This window comes from Sinohyriopsis cumingii, chromosome 11 (assembly GCF_028554795.1).
Source record: "Sinohyriopsis cumingii isolate HCF-2022 chromosome 11, ASM2855479v2, whole genome shotgun sequence".
NCBI classification, from domain to species: domain Eukaryota; kingdom Metazoa; phylum Mollusca; class Bivalvia; order Unionida; family Unionidae; genus Sinohyriopsis; species Sinohyriopsis cumingii.
In genome coordinates, this window is record NC_142971.1 from 10,914,001 (window position 1) to 10,929,156 (window position 15,156).

The following is a 15,156-nucleotide window of genomic DNA, read 5'->3' on the forward strand; positions in this document are numbered from 1 at the left end:
AATTCTGTGAACCTTGAATGCCATTGCCGACTTGGTTCTATTAGGACATCTTCATATCAGACCTCCTCAGTTACTCCTCTTCGGAAGGTGGAAACCTCACAGAGATTCTCTATCAACATTGTTCTTTCTAGGACCAGCATTTTATCACCATTTGCAGTAGTGGATGAATTGGGACAGATTCATGATTGGAGTCCCCATGCATGCACCTGAACCCCACTACTGCCTGTTAGCCAATATGCCAGATTCCGGTTTGAATGCTCATTTAGAATCAGAGGGCATAAGTCTACAGGGATTTCGGACCCTATCCGAATCATCTCTCCACATAATCAACCGTGAAATGAAGGCTGTATACCTAGCATTGCAAGTATACATCGACAGAGTAAAGGGTCAATGTGTCATGGTTTCCTCTGACAACACATCCATCGTATTTTATCTTTGGCATCAAGGAGGCACACATGCCCCTCTTCTTTGTGTGGAAGTCTGGAAACTCCTGTGCTGGTCTACCTTGGAGAACATAACACATAGTTTGGGAAGTAGAACATTTTGGCAGACAGTCTTTCCAGAACTGTCACAGCCATCTTCACAGAATGGATTCTTCACCGTTCAGTTACAGAGTCCCATTTATTGTTGTTAAGTTGGCCTCTAGTGGATCTATTTGCAACAAGGCTCGACAACAGATATCCATTTTACGTTTCTCCTGTCCCAGATTAAGGAGCATGGGCAATGGATGCATTCAGTCTTCAGTGGGATTGGCTGTTCACTTACACCTTCCCACCCTTCCAAATGATTCCTCAAGTTCTGCTTCTGCAAAATGTCAGAATTTCCACTGCTCAGATTATTTTAATAGCCTCGGTATGGCTTAAGCACTTGTGGTTCAGCGATCTTCTATCCTTGTTGATTGCTTGACCCAGGTTGCTTCCTCTCAGAAAATCCTTCTATCACAACAGCAAGGATCCCTCCTCCACAACAGCCACAAATTCAACACCTTCATGCTTGGTCCATCATTTTGTATAATTCAGGCTAGAAGAGCTTCTACATCCAAGTTATAAGATGCCAATTGGAGAATCTTCCACGATTGGTGCAGTAGGAAAAGTGTTGATCATTGCTGCCCTTCTATATAATCTGTTGGCTGATTTTTCTTTTTGTTTTTCTTTGAGAACAAAAAAATGCTCTGTATCCAGAATCAAAGACTAAAGAGATGCCATTTCAAACACACTTAAATTCTCAAAAGGCACGGTAATTGGTTTGGCTTTACACCTTTCTGATCTTATTAAGTATTTTGAGCTGTATGGGACCTGTCTTGCACTCTCTTGTGCCTAGATGGAATCTTTCTAGTGTTTTATGGTCTTCAACCAGAACCTCTTATGAACCTTTGAGTGAGGCTTCTTTTCATGACCTCACTCTAAAGACTGCTTTTACATGCCCTCGCCTCAGTGTGACGATGAAGTGAGATTCATGCCTGATCAGTTGATACTGGATGTCTCCAGTTCATTGGGAATTATGATTCATTTCCCTCCTTCGTCAACCAGGATTTTTAGCCAAAACTCAGTTACCTTCCAAAACTCTACTATCAATAGAAATTCCCAGCCTCAGTCGAATCTGTGCTGTGGATGATACAGATAGACTTTTATATCCCATGAAGGCACTCAGTTTCTATTGTAATGTATCAAAAAGAAAAAGAAAGGGTAGGAAACATTTTCCTTCCTCTCAAGAGTTCCACAGGCATTTCAGCTGCCACCATTTCATGATGGATTTTCACCACAATCAAATGACTGTTCCAGTCTCTTACTGAGCGAGAACTTTCCTTTAACCCATGAGGTTCTCTCCATCTGTATCTCCTGAGCCTACCTTAATCACTCTTCCTTGGAGGACACCATGAAGGCAGCATTTTGGCATTGCTATACTACCTTCTCCCTTTAACCTCCATTCATTATAGTAACAAAGTGCAAGCACATTTTTTGGAGTCTCATCATTACAGCTTAACATGTGGCCTAGAGGAATACCACTATTCCATAACATGGACCTGTCCACCAATGGTGAGTACTTTCCTTTTTCTGTTGGTTTTTTTTTTCACGGTTTAATGAAGCATCAGCCAACCCTCCTTACTGACAAATTCAGCTACACAAATGGCTATGGGTAATCTTTTACTGCTATTGAAATATAGTTATTTTTTTTTGGTGGGGGAGAGTAAAACTAATTTTAATTGTGCAATATTTACCCATAGCTATTGTCAAGTGCCCTCCAACCTTGCTCTGATGTCCTGATGTAATAGTTGTCTATACAAAAGATGAACTATCTGTGCTTGTTTTGCACTTAACATACCAAGGACAAGGGGAGTTGCATGGGGAATTGCATCATACTGACAGTTCTTCACTTTAAGGGAGGATGTATGCACACCAAACAGGTAGTGGTTTATTTGGGCAAAAAAAAAGAAAGCTAAACAATTGCCATTTGTTAATTATTGCATAATGTAAATTAGTTTTACTCTCCAAGAAACTACATTTTTGAAGACTTTCAAATAAGTTTCATTCAAATGTATGTCAGCTTTTTTACCAATGGCTGGGTATTGTCAGTTTTGTTTATTTTAAATGGCATTTAGAGTTTGTCCGCTTATGAAAGAAGCTACAATAATTAATGTGAGCTGGCATTGCATTTATTCTGAGTCTGTTAGAGAGACTATGTTGTTCTCAAAAAGTTTCTGTCAGGATTGTTGTCCATTAATATTTTAATGACATTCATGCATTGTATTTCTCCAAATTAAAGCTAAAAATCAAATAGGAAATCGAAGAAGAAATACAAAACCTAATAAAGTTAAGAAATGTTTTATTTGTCACTAATAGTCACTGTACATACTTATTATTATGACTTTTGGTAAGATTTTAAAATTGTGCATGTACCCAACAGTGTATTCATATTCGTTTTAAATTATTTGTGCCTCTGCTTAGGAAAGATCAAAAATAGAATATTAATAGTGAGTAAGACCTATTCAAGAATATTAGTCCTGCAACGTTTTAAAACTTTATATGTCAGTGCATGTTGCAATAAAATAGGTTAATGGAATGCTTATTTGATAATACACTGAAAGAAACTAGCCTTGTACTGTCCTGTTTTATTGTTTATTTTTTGTTCAACATAAGCAATTTATGTGCAAAAGAAACATATCCACTATCCAAAATCGTATGGTCTAGTGATGTTGCATAGACAACCACTGTGTACTATATTGCTTGTGTTTAGGACTTATTTTTGATTTGGTTTGAAGATGTCAAGTGAAATCATGCTTGGTTGTCCTGAAGGTTTCAACATCTTATCAAACTGAAAATTGGATCCAAAAGAATCCCAAAAAGAAGAGAGATAAAACAATTGCTTCAGCCCACTGTCAATTCATGCATGACATGGTGTATGGCACAAAATAACCAAGAGTGTATTATATCCAGGTTTGTCAATATAATAATAATTCATAAATAAAAATCAATATTAAATACGTTCCATTTGTGTGCAAATGACTATTTTTGATTGAATGGGCAAAAAAGTATTCTTAAAGGCAATTAATGCTGTGTATGCTATTATACCCAGCAGATGTAAGTGGCTGTTTTTATCAGTTATGATAACAAGATGGCAAACAATAGAAGTTTGGGTGATAAATAAACACACCTGGTAGACAGATTAAACCTGTTGTTTCAACTTGGGCTGTCAATTACAAAGGTTATTTTAGTTACATATCATGTCAACCCTGGAAGTTGACTTTGGATTCTTTTAAGTATGCCAGGTCTTTTTATATACAAAGTAGCTTAGGGAAGCAGACCTGGTTTCTTTTTGCAGGTATTCAGAGGAAGTTCAAAAATAAATTGAAACCGTGGAACAATTGAGGCTATGTAAATAACACTGTGATCAAACATTTGGGGAAATTTATTAAATCATAGGCTGCAAATGAATAGGAATCACTTGTGCAGCATGATCACAAGAAGCTCAGATAACTTAAGTGTATATAAGACTACTTGCACGGTGCAAGTATCAAATTCATAGCTCAGTCAAAGACTAAGGTGTGTGGGGTTTTTTTTCAACATAGTTTTAACAATTTTAGTCATATTGCTATGATGTCTGCAGTGTGGCAGTTTATAGTGCTGTCTAGTAGTGGGACATCATGCTGCAAACATGTAGTGTCATGTCCAACCCAGTTGCATTATCTAACACCCAGCCAACCCGTCCCAACACTAGCCTCATAATGCTGAGTGTCGAGTGAGGCATCTGCTAGTCTTTGGTATGACTCAGCAGGGGTTGAAAACCATGACCTCCATTGTCTGAGGCAGACGTTCTAACCAGATGAGTAAGGAAAAATTATTGGGGATTAGATAAGCGGTGTACAGCAAAACAAAATATCATTCAAATATAAATTTTTTGGATTTGCATGTAAATGGAAGCGGTATACTTACTAGTAAAACTTGAGGGTAAACAACATTGATTGTGCAAGCTGACTCAAAATTTGAATTTGCCCTTGGAAATTTTTAGCTTACCCCATCCCAGCATGAGTAAAACTAATGTAAAATATACTACATTTTAAGGAAATCATGTTTAAAGTTATTGAAACTTATGTTTCCTTTGTATCTCAGATGGTACCTTAAAACCATATGTTGATAATTAAAGTTAACCAAAACTATATGTAAATGTGTATGTAGATTAGAAAGAGAATGCAGATAATGCAGAGAATGCAGAATGCAAAAGCAGACAAGTACAGGTATGTAGACAGATAAAGATAGAAGATTCTGGAAATAGATACATTTTTGAGAGAGAGAGAGAGAGAGGGATGGAGGATTAAAGCAAAACTGTTTGTAAGGATTTATTTATACTCAATATAAGGATTTGTGAACTCTTGTTTTATCCATTTAGTTAACAATTATCATGTAGTCACTTTCCAAATTGGTGACATCCATCAAAATATTTGACAATCAGACTTTTGAGAATGATTTGAGAACACTTTTTTTTGTCCATTTAATTGTTTGCCAAGCAGTATGTATCAGGTCTCCTGTAATTATCATGTAAACAACATATCATAAACACCACTTATAGGTACTTCATTTTCCTTACATCAAAAAAACATTTAAACAAAATAATCCTCCTAGTTAATTGTTTGAGACAAGTGCATTTTATTTCCAAACACACCTGTGAAAGAAATCTCATGAGTTGTATTTTAGCAGCTTAACACCTTGCCATTGAATTGATGACATACATGAAAACAGTCCTTGAAAAACCATTGTTTAGAGTTGGCAATCTGATAAACTGCCCAATGCTAACTTATGACTGGATGTCCACAAAGCCCTGATACTTACAAATATTTTGATTACTGTAACAATGTAACTGATAAGTTGAAATATAATATTTATTACTTATTTGTCAAAAGATGCATTATATAGTATCTTGGCATCCGTCCGTCTACGAGAGATGATGGCATAGCTCCAAAGTACGCTTTTGCTTATCCTTCTTTTTAGCTCTCTTTTCAGCTTGCTTTATTCTTCTCTTTTCCTCTGCGTTTTGAACTCCCTGCCTGACAGCTAGACGCCAGCTGGAACGGTTGTTTGCACAGCTCTCCCAGTCGTTGACATTGATGTTTGCTGTCTTCATATCCTTCTTGCAAACATCTTTGTAGCGCAGATGTGGTCGTCCAGTTGGTCGTGCACCTTCTGCTAACTCCCCATATAACAGGTCCTTGGGAATGCGACCTGGGTCCATTCTCTTGACATGACCGAGCCAGCGAAGGCGCCTCTCGTTGAGTATGAAGAACATGCTGTTCATGTTGGCGCGTTCTAGAACCTCTGTGTTGGGTACTTTGTCCTGCCACTGGATGTGCAGAATGCGCCGCAGACATCTCAGGTGGAAGCTGTTGAGTTTCCTCTCGTGTCTTGCATAGGTGGTCCATGTTTCACTGCTGTAGAGAAGTGAGCTGAGCACGCACGCTTGGTAGACACGCAGTTTGGTCTTCTCTGTGAGGTTGGGGTTGTTCCAGACCCTCTGGTTAAGTCTGGCCATCACTGCTGCTGCCTTGGCAATCCTGCCGCCCACCTCAGAATCAATGGAGAGTGAGCTGGAGATGTTAGACCCGAGGTATGTGAAGTTCTCGACAACTTCCAAATTGTACCCATCGATGGAGACAGAGGGAGGGGAGTCTGTGTCCTGTGCCATGACATTTGTTTTCTTCAAACTGATGGTCAGTCCAAATTCCTTACATGCATGGGAGAGGCAGCATACCAGCTGCTGGAGTCCATCTTCCGTGTGTGATGTCAAGGCTGCATCGTCGGCAAAGAGCAATTCACGGATGAGTACCTCTGTGACTTTAGTCTTAGCACGGAGACGGGCGATGTTGAACAGCTTGCCGTCAGCCCTGGTATGGATGTACACTCCCTCGCTGCAGTCCTTGAATGCGTACTGGAGAAGCATGGAGAAGAAGATGGCAAAGAGCGTCGGTGCAAGGACACAGCCTTGTTTGACTCCGCTAACGACTGGGAATGCTTCAGATGTTGCGCCATTGAAGCACACTGTGCTGTGCATGTTCTCGTGGAACGACATAATGACAGCAAGCAGACGTGGGGGGCAGCCGATCTTCTGCAGGAGTCTGAAGAGTCCACTCCGACTAACCATGTCAAACGCCTTCGTCAGGTCTATGAAGGCAATGTAGAGGGGCATCCGCTGCTCGCGACACTTCTCCTGCAGCTGACGTAGTGAGAAGATCATGTCTACAGTTGACCTGCCGGCTCGAAATCCACACTGGGATTCTGGGTAGACGCGGGAGGCTAGGATCTGCAAGCGTGCCAAGGCAACACGGGCGAAGGCCTTTCCAACGATGCTGAGGAGGGAGATGCCCCGATAGTTGTTGCAGTCACTACGGTCTCCTTTGTTTTTGTACAAAGTGACGATGTTGGCATCACGCATGTCCTGTGGGATGTATCCCTGTTCCCAGCAAAGGCAGAGGAGTGTGTGTAGGGGCTGGAGCAGTGCTGGTTTTCCGCTCTTGGGGACTTCAGGCGGAATGCCATCGCTTCCAGGAGCCTTCCCACAGGCAAGGCAATCGATGGCTTTTCCGAGCTCTTCCAGGGTGGGCTGTGTGTCTAGCTCGTCCATGACAGGCAGGTCTGGAATGGCGTCCAGGGCAGTTCCAGTGACATTGTTTTGGGTTGCATATAGCTCAAGATAGTGCTCAACCCATCGCTGCAGTTGTTTCCCCTGGTCTGTGATGACTTCGCCCGTCTTGGACTTGAGGGGGGCGGTCTTGTAGCTGGGGGGGCCTGTCGCTTTTCTTATACCCTCATACATTCCTCTTGTATCCCCGGTGTTAGCAGCTGTCTGTATACTGTTGCAAAGGTTCAGCCAGTAGGTGTTGGCACAGCGGCGGGCGGTCTTCTGGGCGTTATTCCTTGCAATCCTGAGGGCTTGTTGTGTTCTGGGGCTAGGTGCAGCCTTGTATGCCAGAAGGGCTTTCCTCTTTGCCTCAGTCACGGGCTCCATCTTCTCCCAGTTTGCCTCATACCAGTCGACATTCTTTCGCTCCCTCTTCCCGTAAGCTGTAATGGCTGATTTGTACACAGAGTCACGGATATGGGACCACTTGGAATCAATGGTGTCATCAGGTGTCACTTTGGTGAGGGCTTCCTTCAGTTTGCTGATGAACTGCTGTGTTTTCTCTGGGTTGCTTGCACAGTAGGTGTTGATACGTGGGTGACCCTTCTTCTTGGCGTGGTGCAGCTTCTTGGGTAATATTCGCACCTTGCTGGCCACCAGGGAATGGTCCGTGTCACAATCGGCACTGTGGTAGCTGTGGGTAAGGAGGACACTGGCCAGTTCTGCACGCCTGGTGATGACGAGGTCTAGCTGGTGCCAGTGGCGTGAACGTGGGTGTCTCCACGACACCTGGTGGATCTCCTTGCATTTGAAGAAAGTGTTTGTCACACATAGGCTGTGGGAGCAGCACATCTCCAGCAGTCGCTGACCATTCTCGTTGATCTTGCCCCTTCCGTAAAAACCGAGACAGGTGGACCAGGCCTCATGGTCAGCTCCCACTCTAGCATTGAAGTCTCCTAGTAAGTAAAGGCTTTCATTGTTGGGGATACTGGATATTGCCTGATCCAGAGCCTCATAAAACTTGTCTTTCTCCTCGTAGGTGGAGTAGAGGGTTGGGGCGTACACACTGAAGATGTTGACCGGGCCTAAGGATGTTGACAGCCGGAGGGCAAGGATTTGAGGTTCAATGAAGGCGATTAGCGTGTTCTTGACGGCAAAGCCTACACCATGCTGCCTAGATTCATCCAAGGGCTTCCCCTGCCAAAAGAATGTGTAATTGGCTTCCCTGATGGTGCCGCTGTCAGCCAGTCGGGTCTCCTGGAGGCAGGCAATGTCGATGTTCAGTCGGGAGAGTTCTCTGTCAATGACGGCAGTCTTCCGTGCATCGTCGATCTGCTGTAGGTCAGTGGTCAATCCAGGACACATGGTCCTGATGTTCCAGGTTGCAAAACGAAGAGTTGGAGTCTGTTTATTTCTTCTTTTAGTCTTTCCTGGTGCAGAGTTTTGTGGCCCACTTGTCGAGATGGTTCTCTAAGCTCCACGCACCCAGTGAAGCAGGCAGGCCATGGCGGGCAGCACCTTACTGACTGGGGGCTGCCCAGCTTGAGGCGGGCGGTAGCTGTCCAGTGAGACCTGATGATCTCTCCCACCGTCAGAAGTAACCCCTGGCGCCAAGCTCTACGCCAATCGAGCTTTGACTTAGAACCGGTAAACTGCTACTTCTCGTGTTGTGCCGACGCCGTACGACGACGCTGGAGTGTCCTCTCCAGTGGAGCTATGAAGCCTGGGCAGGGTGGTATGGAGAATCAGCTGTTGCCCATGCAGCAGATCCCCCCTCTCCACGCAGCTGGTGTGCCCAAGGGAACGACGAATGCCGATACAGCTTGGCACCAACGGCGTCGCAGGAGTTGCCGGAATGACATTGAAGTCAATGTCATACCGCCTTAGGGACTCCATCTCCGGATTTTCTGTCGGGGTTTACTCCCTTAGCCTTTCCCATGAGTGGGTATAGCCACAAGGCAGCAGAGGTTTGGAATCGGAGTTTTCCTTCTCCTAGATGAGCTACCATCCAAGGTTTACGAGTCCCATCTACCCGAAGCAACTGGTTTTAAGGCGCCAGTGGGCCGCCTTCACCCCTTCTCCTGTTAGTAGAAAACATGGTCTGCCGGGCTTCAAATCTAAGCCACTCGCGAAGGCCAGGAGCTGGATTTTAGTTGACAGAGGCAGTAGGAGACGCAGGCCGTATGGGGCATTTTGGAGGATTGGGGCGCTTGTCTCCCACTCCCACCCCGGGCAATGTCAACCTTAGACCACATTATATAGTAAAGTTATAAGTTATTATATAGTAAATATTCACATTATCACATAAGTGTGAGAAAATGCAAGACTGGACTGGACTACATGATGGACATGACAGATACAAAAATTAAAGAAACTGTATATAGTTTGCAGAAGAAGAATGTACTACATATAACTGTTAAATAAGGTACTGATATATAAGCTGTGGCAAGATCGCATGGTATCAGTCTTTAAGAACATAAGGCATTAGGAATTGAACATGACCCCTTGTTGGTAAATTAGGTGCTAATACTGTATTTTACCCAGACCATTTATTGTATGTGTATCCATCTTTCAATTTTTTGGACTTGCCTGTCAGGCTAATGCCTTCAAATCTGAGCTTGTCCAAACCAAATATGAGCTTGTCTCAGGAGTCGGGCTAGTAGATCTTTAAATCCCTGCTGTTAAAAAGATGTGAAAACGCTGAGCATTTTTTAAATTTTTTTATTTTAAGTTTGAGTGCGTTTTTGGATATGCAAGTTTAGAATGATTTAATTTTTAAATCCTAAAGTTGTTAACATTATTAATCATTTTACCAGCTAATCATCAATATTATGATTGAAAAGATGTCCCAAAACTTATGACTCAAAAATACAGATTTGTCCCCAAGATAGTGCCCAAAATATTACCTTAGAAATTAAATTATATGTCCCAACATTTATGGTAAATAGGTACTTATCTTTGTATTCACAAATTTAATTCCCCTACAGCTGGTCTTTTGCCTTTCAGTAACTTGATTTCCGTGTAACTGGTCTTTAACCTTTAAGTAATTTGATTTCCCTCGAGCAAGTTTTTCACCTTTCAGTAATTTGATTTCCCTACAGCTATTATTTCACCTTTCAAGGGTTTAGGTTGCTTAATTAATATCGATGCAAATTAATACTTTTTTATTCACAAATAGTTGCAGATTGATTTGTGTCCTATAAAATTACAGTTATGTACAGGGTTTGTAGAGGACCTTGAAAACCTCTGAAAAATGATATTTTTCGTAAAGTCTTTGAAAACACCTTGAAAATATTATCTGGGTACCTTGAAAAGCCTTGATTTTCTTGAAACCCAAATGACTTCAGAAGAAATAGTTTTCATTTTACAATTTAAATGAAAAAGAAAGAAGGAGAAAAAGAAGAAAAAATACCCCCCCCCCACTACGTTTGTGCCAGAACATAAATTTCTACAGCTCACCACTGCACAGTCATACGTTTAAAACTTCCAGTTGTACTAAGCCCAGATATAGCCATGTTTTTCTTAATCATTTGTACACCTCGAAATGTCTCATTGCTGATTCCAACTTTGGTGGCTCAATGAAGAAAAATATAAATTTTGGATTATGAGATCTTTGTCAGACAGCTTTGCAAAATGCAAATTATGCCAGAAGGATACTGATTTGCCTGGAATGGGAGAGAGTGCTCTGTATTCGCATGCAGCTGGAAAATGAAACACCAGGTCCTGTAATATGGCAAAACAAGAAGCTTTCAGCATGAAATCATTTTTGGAATTGGAACAATTAATTTTACTATATATTTTCTACATTTGTTTCTCAGTACTGAACTTTCATTTGTGTCATTATTATAATAAATCATACCTCAAAGATGAACTCACAGTGAATTTCTTGTCATAGGTTCACGGGGCATTTTTGGGAGAGGTGGACAGTAAACAAATCATTGTGCAATGGAATACCGATTTCACTTTGGGATCGTCACCAAGGTCTTATTACTTACTGTGCACTGTCACCGAAACACACACAGACCACTGCACCATAAGCTCATATTCTAAAGAATAAACAATTACCTTGAAATCCATACCAGGAATGCCATTTAAATTGTGATTTCAATTTTTAATCAGCTTTTGGCATAATATTTTAAAGTTTATGAGTGGAAAAAGAAAATAAAAAGATAAATATGTAATAATGAGGGTAAATCTAAAAAAGTTAACAGTTCTTAAAAATACACCATTCAAAATACCTTGAGCATAGCTACATACAGCCTTTTAAAGACAATAGTGCAGCTGAGGGTGTTGGGACATTTATGTATATCAACTGATTAAGTACTGTTTAAAAGGCAATTCTGGGGTAATATCAAGTATGTAGGGGTTCTCGTTATGAAATACGAGCTCTCTGAAATCTTTGTACATAGAGTACTGAATCTGTCGTCTCCATATTGAAATCCTGTTCGACAGTGATTGGTGGATCCCAAACAAATAACACACATAATTCCGGTGACTGAAATTTGCATAATTATATGCCACATTGTAAGCACTGAAGATGATGACGTAAAACACAACCACGTTACGAGACCGCGCAAAATGTCAACAACGGTGAGTATGATCTTCTGATTTCATTCTTTTCTCCTTATCCTTTTCCTTTCTAATTTTAATTTTGAGACGAAACATTGAAATGTATGTAGAATTACTTTTATGTATATATTTCAAAGTTTTTATGGTACAAGAATAATTTAAATCAACATGCTTTGTACAGTATTGCAAAACCCCCACAGGTACTCACTCAGTTTCTTGCCCAGTAGAATTTGTACTCCCAAACATCCCCGCCACTCAATTTTATAAACAAAAAGCTTCAAGGATATTTAAAAATGCTCAGAACTGAGTAATTTCATTAATCAATTTATAAATTCTAACCAGATTTTCACCAGTGGACCCCTAATACCCATCTTTCTGGCATTTCAAACAAAGCGGAAAAGAATTCGTGTTCTACTTCTCCAAAGTTAATACTTTACATACACAAGATTTTAAATAAGCTTTTTTTTTAAAATCTGCAACTGGAATATGGAATCCTGGTCCAGAACTCGGGGCCAGATCATAAAAAAGTACACACATACAAACGTAGTCATTTGTCACTTGAACTTTGTGACCACTGTTTTATTCTTGCACATGTTTATTGGGTATTGTGCACACTGAGTAAATAGACACTTAAACTTTGCTTTGGTGCCCATTCAAGGAAAGTAGGGGCCCTTTTTATATTTTGGTAAATATATACAGTAAATTATTCTTACATTGAGAATAAAAACATTTAAAGTAGTCTTCACATACTCCACTCTGTTTAGGAACCTTTCGTCCAAGAGCACCTTTACGAAGGTTTTCAGCACTTTGGCATCCTTCTTGGGATCAACTTCATCAAGCCAAGGTTTTGTCCACTCTTCGTTCTCCAACTAAGGTACATGTTGACGTTTATTAATGCCTTGGCCATGTGAGAGGATCTACTCGTGCATTGGTGATCTGATGTAGGACACTGCTCCATATACTCTGAAAGAATGCCACAAGCAATACCTTTAGCACCTAAAGCTGGTCGCTTTTGTCATGGTCACCCCATATTGATAAGACAACTTGATTTATATCATAAAACGAAAGCTACATTGTAGAATTGGCTAATAGTTAACGTAGCAGGATTGCAGTTTTGCTCAGATTATTGTTCCTTCAATATTCCACGTTACTCTGACATTTCAAGTAAATTACTTTTAATAAAGTATATACCTAGAAGATTTGGTGATGTATATATATATGGATTAAATATACATTTAAAAAAATCAGAAGATAAGGATTATGCACTGTAATTTTGATTTCATACAAAAGTATACATTAGCAAATGTTTACATATATCTGTTTCAGATAAAAGGACTGAAAACTCACCAAAAAATTGTCATAGCTGCTAGCAGTCTTGCATGAAAACCAAAACTGGTTCATGATGTCTTGGGACCATTCTAATAAAGCCATATTATCCATTTGTTTGGCAACCCTGAAAAGTAGGTAGATAAAATAAAGTTAAAAATGCATGAAGAGCAATCATCAAAATAGAAACAGCTTTTCAATTCCAAATGTTTTATAACAGTAAAGAGTGAAAACCAACAAGTTTTGTAAAAATCAACAAATCATTTGCATTTAATTCCCAAAAATAAAAAAAAAAATTTACAAAGAATTTACAGCATTGTGAATTAAATCCCAAATAAGTTCTATCACCAGTCTTAATGAATAATCAGTGTTTCCCTTTACCCTCATTTGCGCTTCATAGACCCCCAAATTTTTAATTTGACCCCCAGTTTTGATACCAAAGTTTGTTTTTTAACTCAGTCTGACCCCCAGTTTTGACACTAAGGAGATTTTTGACTCTCAGTCTTGCACCCCTAGGGGATACACCGATAATGTTCTAATTAACTGCCAGTGGTGTCCAAAAACAACTTCAACTGTTATCTCAGTATTTTGTTTTTAAATTAAATATGTTGTATGTGCATTCATCATGAGCTAAGTGGATAGATGGGAAGAGGGTGTTAGCAAGAACTGCATGTGGGAAACTGCATAAAGAAAGCATATGAGATATGTAGACACAATTTCAATATACAATCACTGGTCCTCTAATTGTTGAGAGGGGGAAAAAACACCCAGCTGTGATTATTGGGTTAGCCAGCACAGTATACTGGAACCTTTTTGCCTAACCAAAACAATGACAGTTCAAATTAAGCCTTTTTTCTATGCATCAGGTGGCACAGTTGAAGTACCCCACCCCACTTATGAGAAAACAAAAGTTTTTTTTTTCTAACTCAAACTAAGAAAGTATGAAGTGGGAATTCAACCTGATGGTACAGTTATAATAATGTCCTTTTATCAGCATTGCATTTGTTACATCATTGTTTCAGTAGAATGACAATTGTAGGACACACACCCAAAAAAATCTGCAAGAAATTTGTAATTATTACCTTCCTGATTCAGTAGCAAATACTGCTGAATGATACTGAAGGTGTCTTCATTCTCTCTATGTTGCAAAAGCACTTGGCCAGGTGTTGATGTGAAGCATGGAGATGTACTGGCCATCGGTTCTGTATGCTTGGGTTCATCTTTTGCTATATTATTTGTAACTTCGTAACTAAAAATATGAATTAAATATTCATTTGAATTATAATTTATTATTTAAATCAGTTTATTTGTGCACTGTGTTAAACACTTAGAACTGAAATACTTCATTTTAGCAAAAATACATAATAATAATAGACCTATAAAAGAATCACATCAATAAACTAACTTGACTGCAGCGCAGAACTTTAACTGATAACATAACAATCTGCCAGCCATATATTCTGGTAGCACTACAACATCCTTTCCTATCATGACTAGAGATCCTTTTGTAAATGTAGTTAATACAGTGCTTTATAATAAATTTATTAGTATAGTTGAAAGATGTACAACAAAATCTTAGCATCCAGCCTACTGTAAACATGAGATCAAAATTGTACTCGATCAGTTCTACATTCAGTTACAGAAAACCCTATAAACAGATCAACATTAAACATGTATTATTTGTTCTATACGTTTACGTGATAAGGTTATTAAGCTTTTTATGCAAGTATTGTGCTTGTCACATTAACCCAAGGGGGGTGTGTGTGAGGGAGAGAGAGGATATACATATTGATAATGCTTGTATATGTATCTAAGTTCCCTAACAGAATTTAAAGAACTTGTCTCACGAAGGTAGCCTAATGGACATGTATACAAATGACTTTTAATTATCATGCTGTTGTAAAATATTAAAAAAATTCCACCCCAACGTATACAATACGTTTGAAAGGTCTCGTTCGGTTTCTCTGACAGCTCTTCGACGTTTCTTCTCAGAAAGCTACAAGCGCGGGCGACCTTTACATTGTTGACTCTCTCGTGCATCCGCCATTTATGTTTATAGTAGATATTTAAATTAGAACCACATGACTCTTAACCCGCCTACTGAACGAAGATGATGTTTCCGTTTTTGTGGTCATGTGGGGTTTCCATAACAGT

General features: G+C 39.9%; 1 protein-coding gene across 3 annotated transcripts in view; it reads left to right on the plus strand.

Annotated features, from left to right (window-relative positions):
• LOC149787607 (uncharacterized) overlaps positions 1-15,156 on the plus strand; it is a 58,006-nt gene that overhangs the window by 8,961 nt on the left and 33,889 nt on the right. Inside the window, exons 1-2 of one of the 3 annotated variants that reach the window (XM_089973773.1) lie at positions 9,397-11,697; positions 13,003-13,136. The exons of 1 other annotated variant lie outside the window; for it this stretch is intronic. In XM_089973773.1, coding sequence (XP_089829899.1) covers positions 13,076-13,136 — 61 coding nt within the window. In that variant the 5' untranslated portion in view covers positions 9,397-11,697; positions 13,003-13,075. Of the gene's footprint in view, positions 1-9,396; positions 13,137-15,156 lie in introns of those variants that run through there. One more of the 3 variants, XM_089973772.1, reaches the window with a different exon arrangement.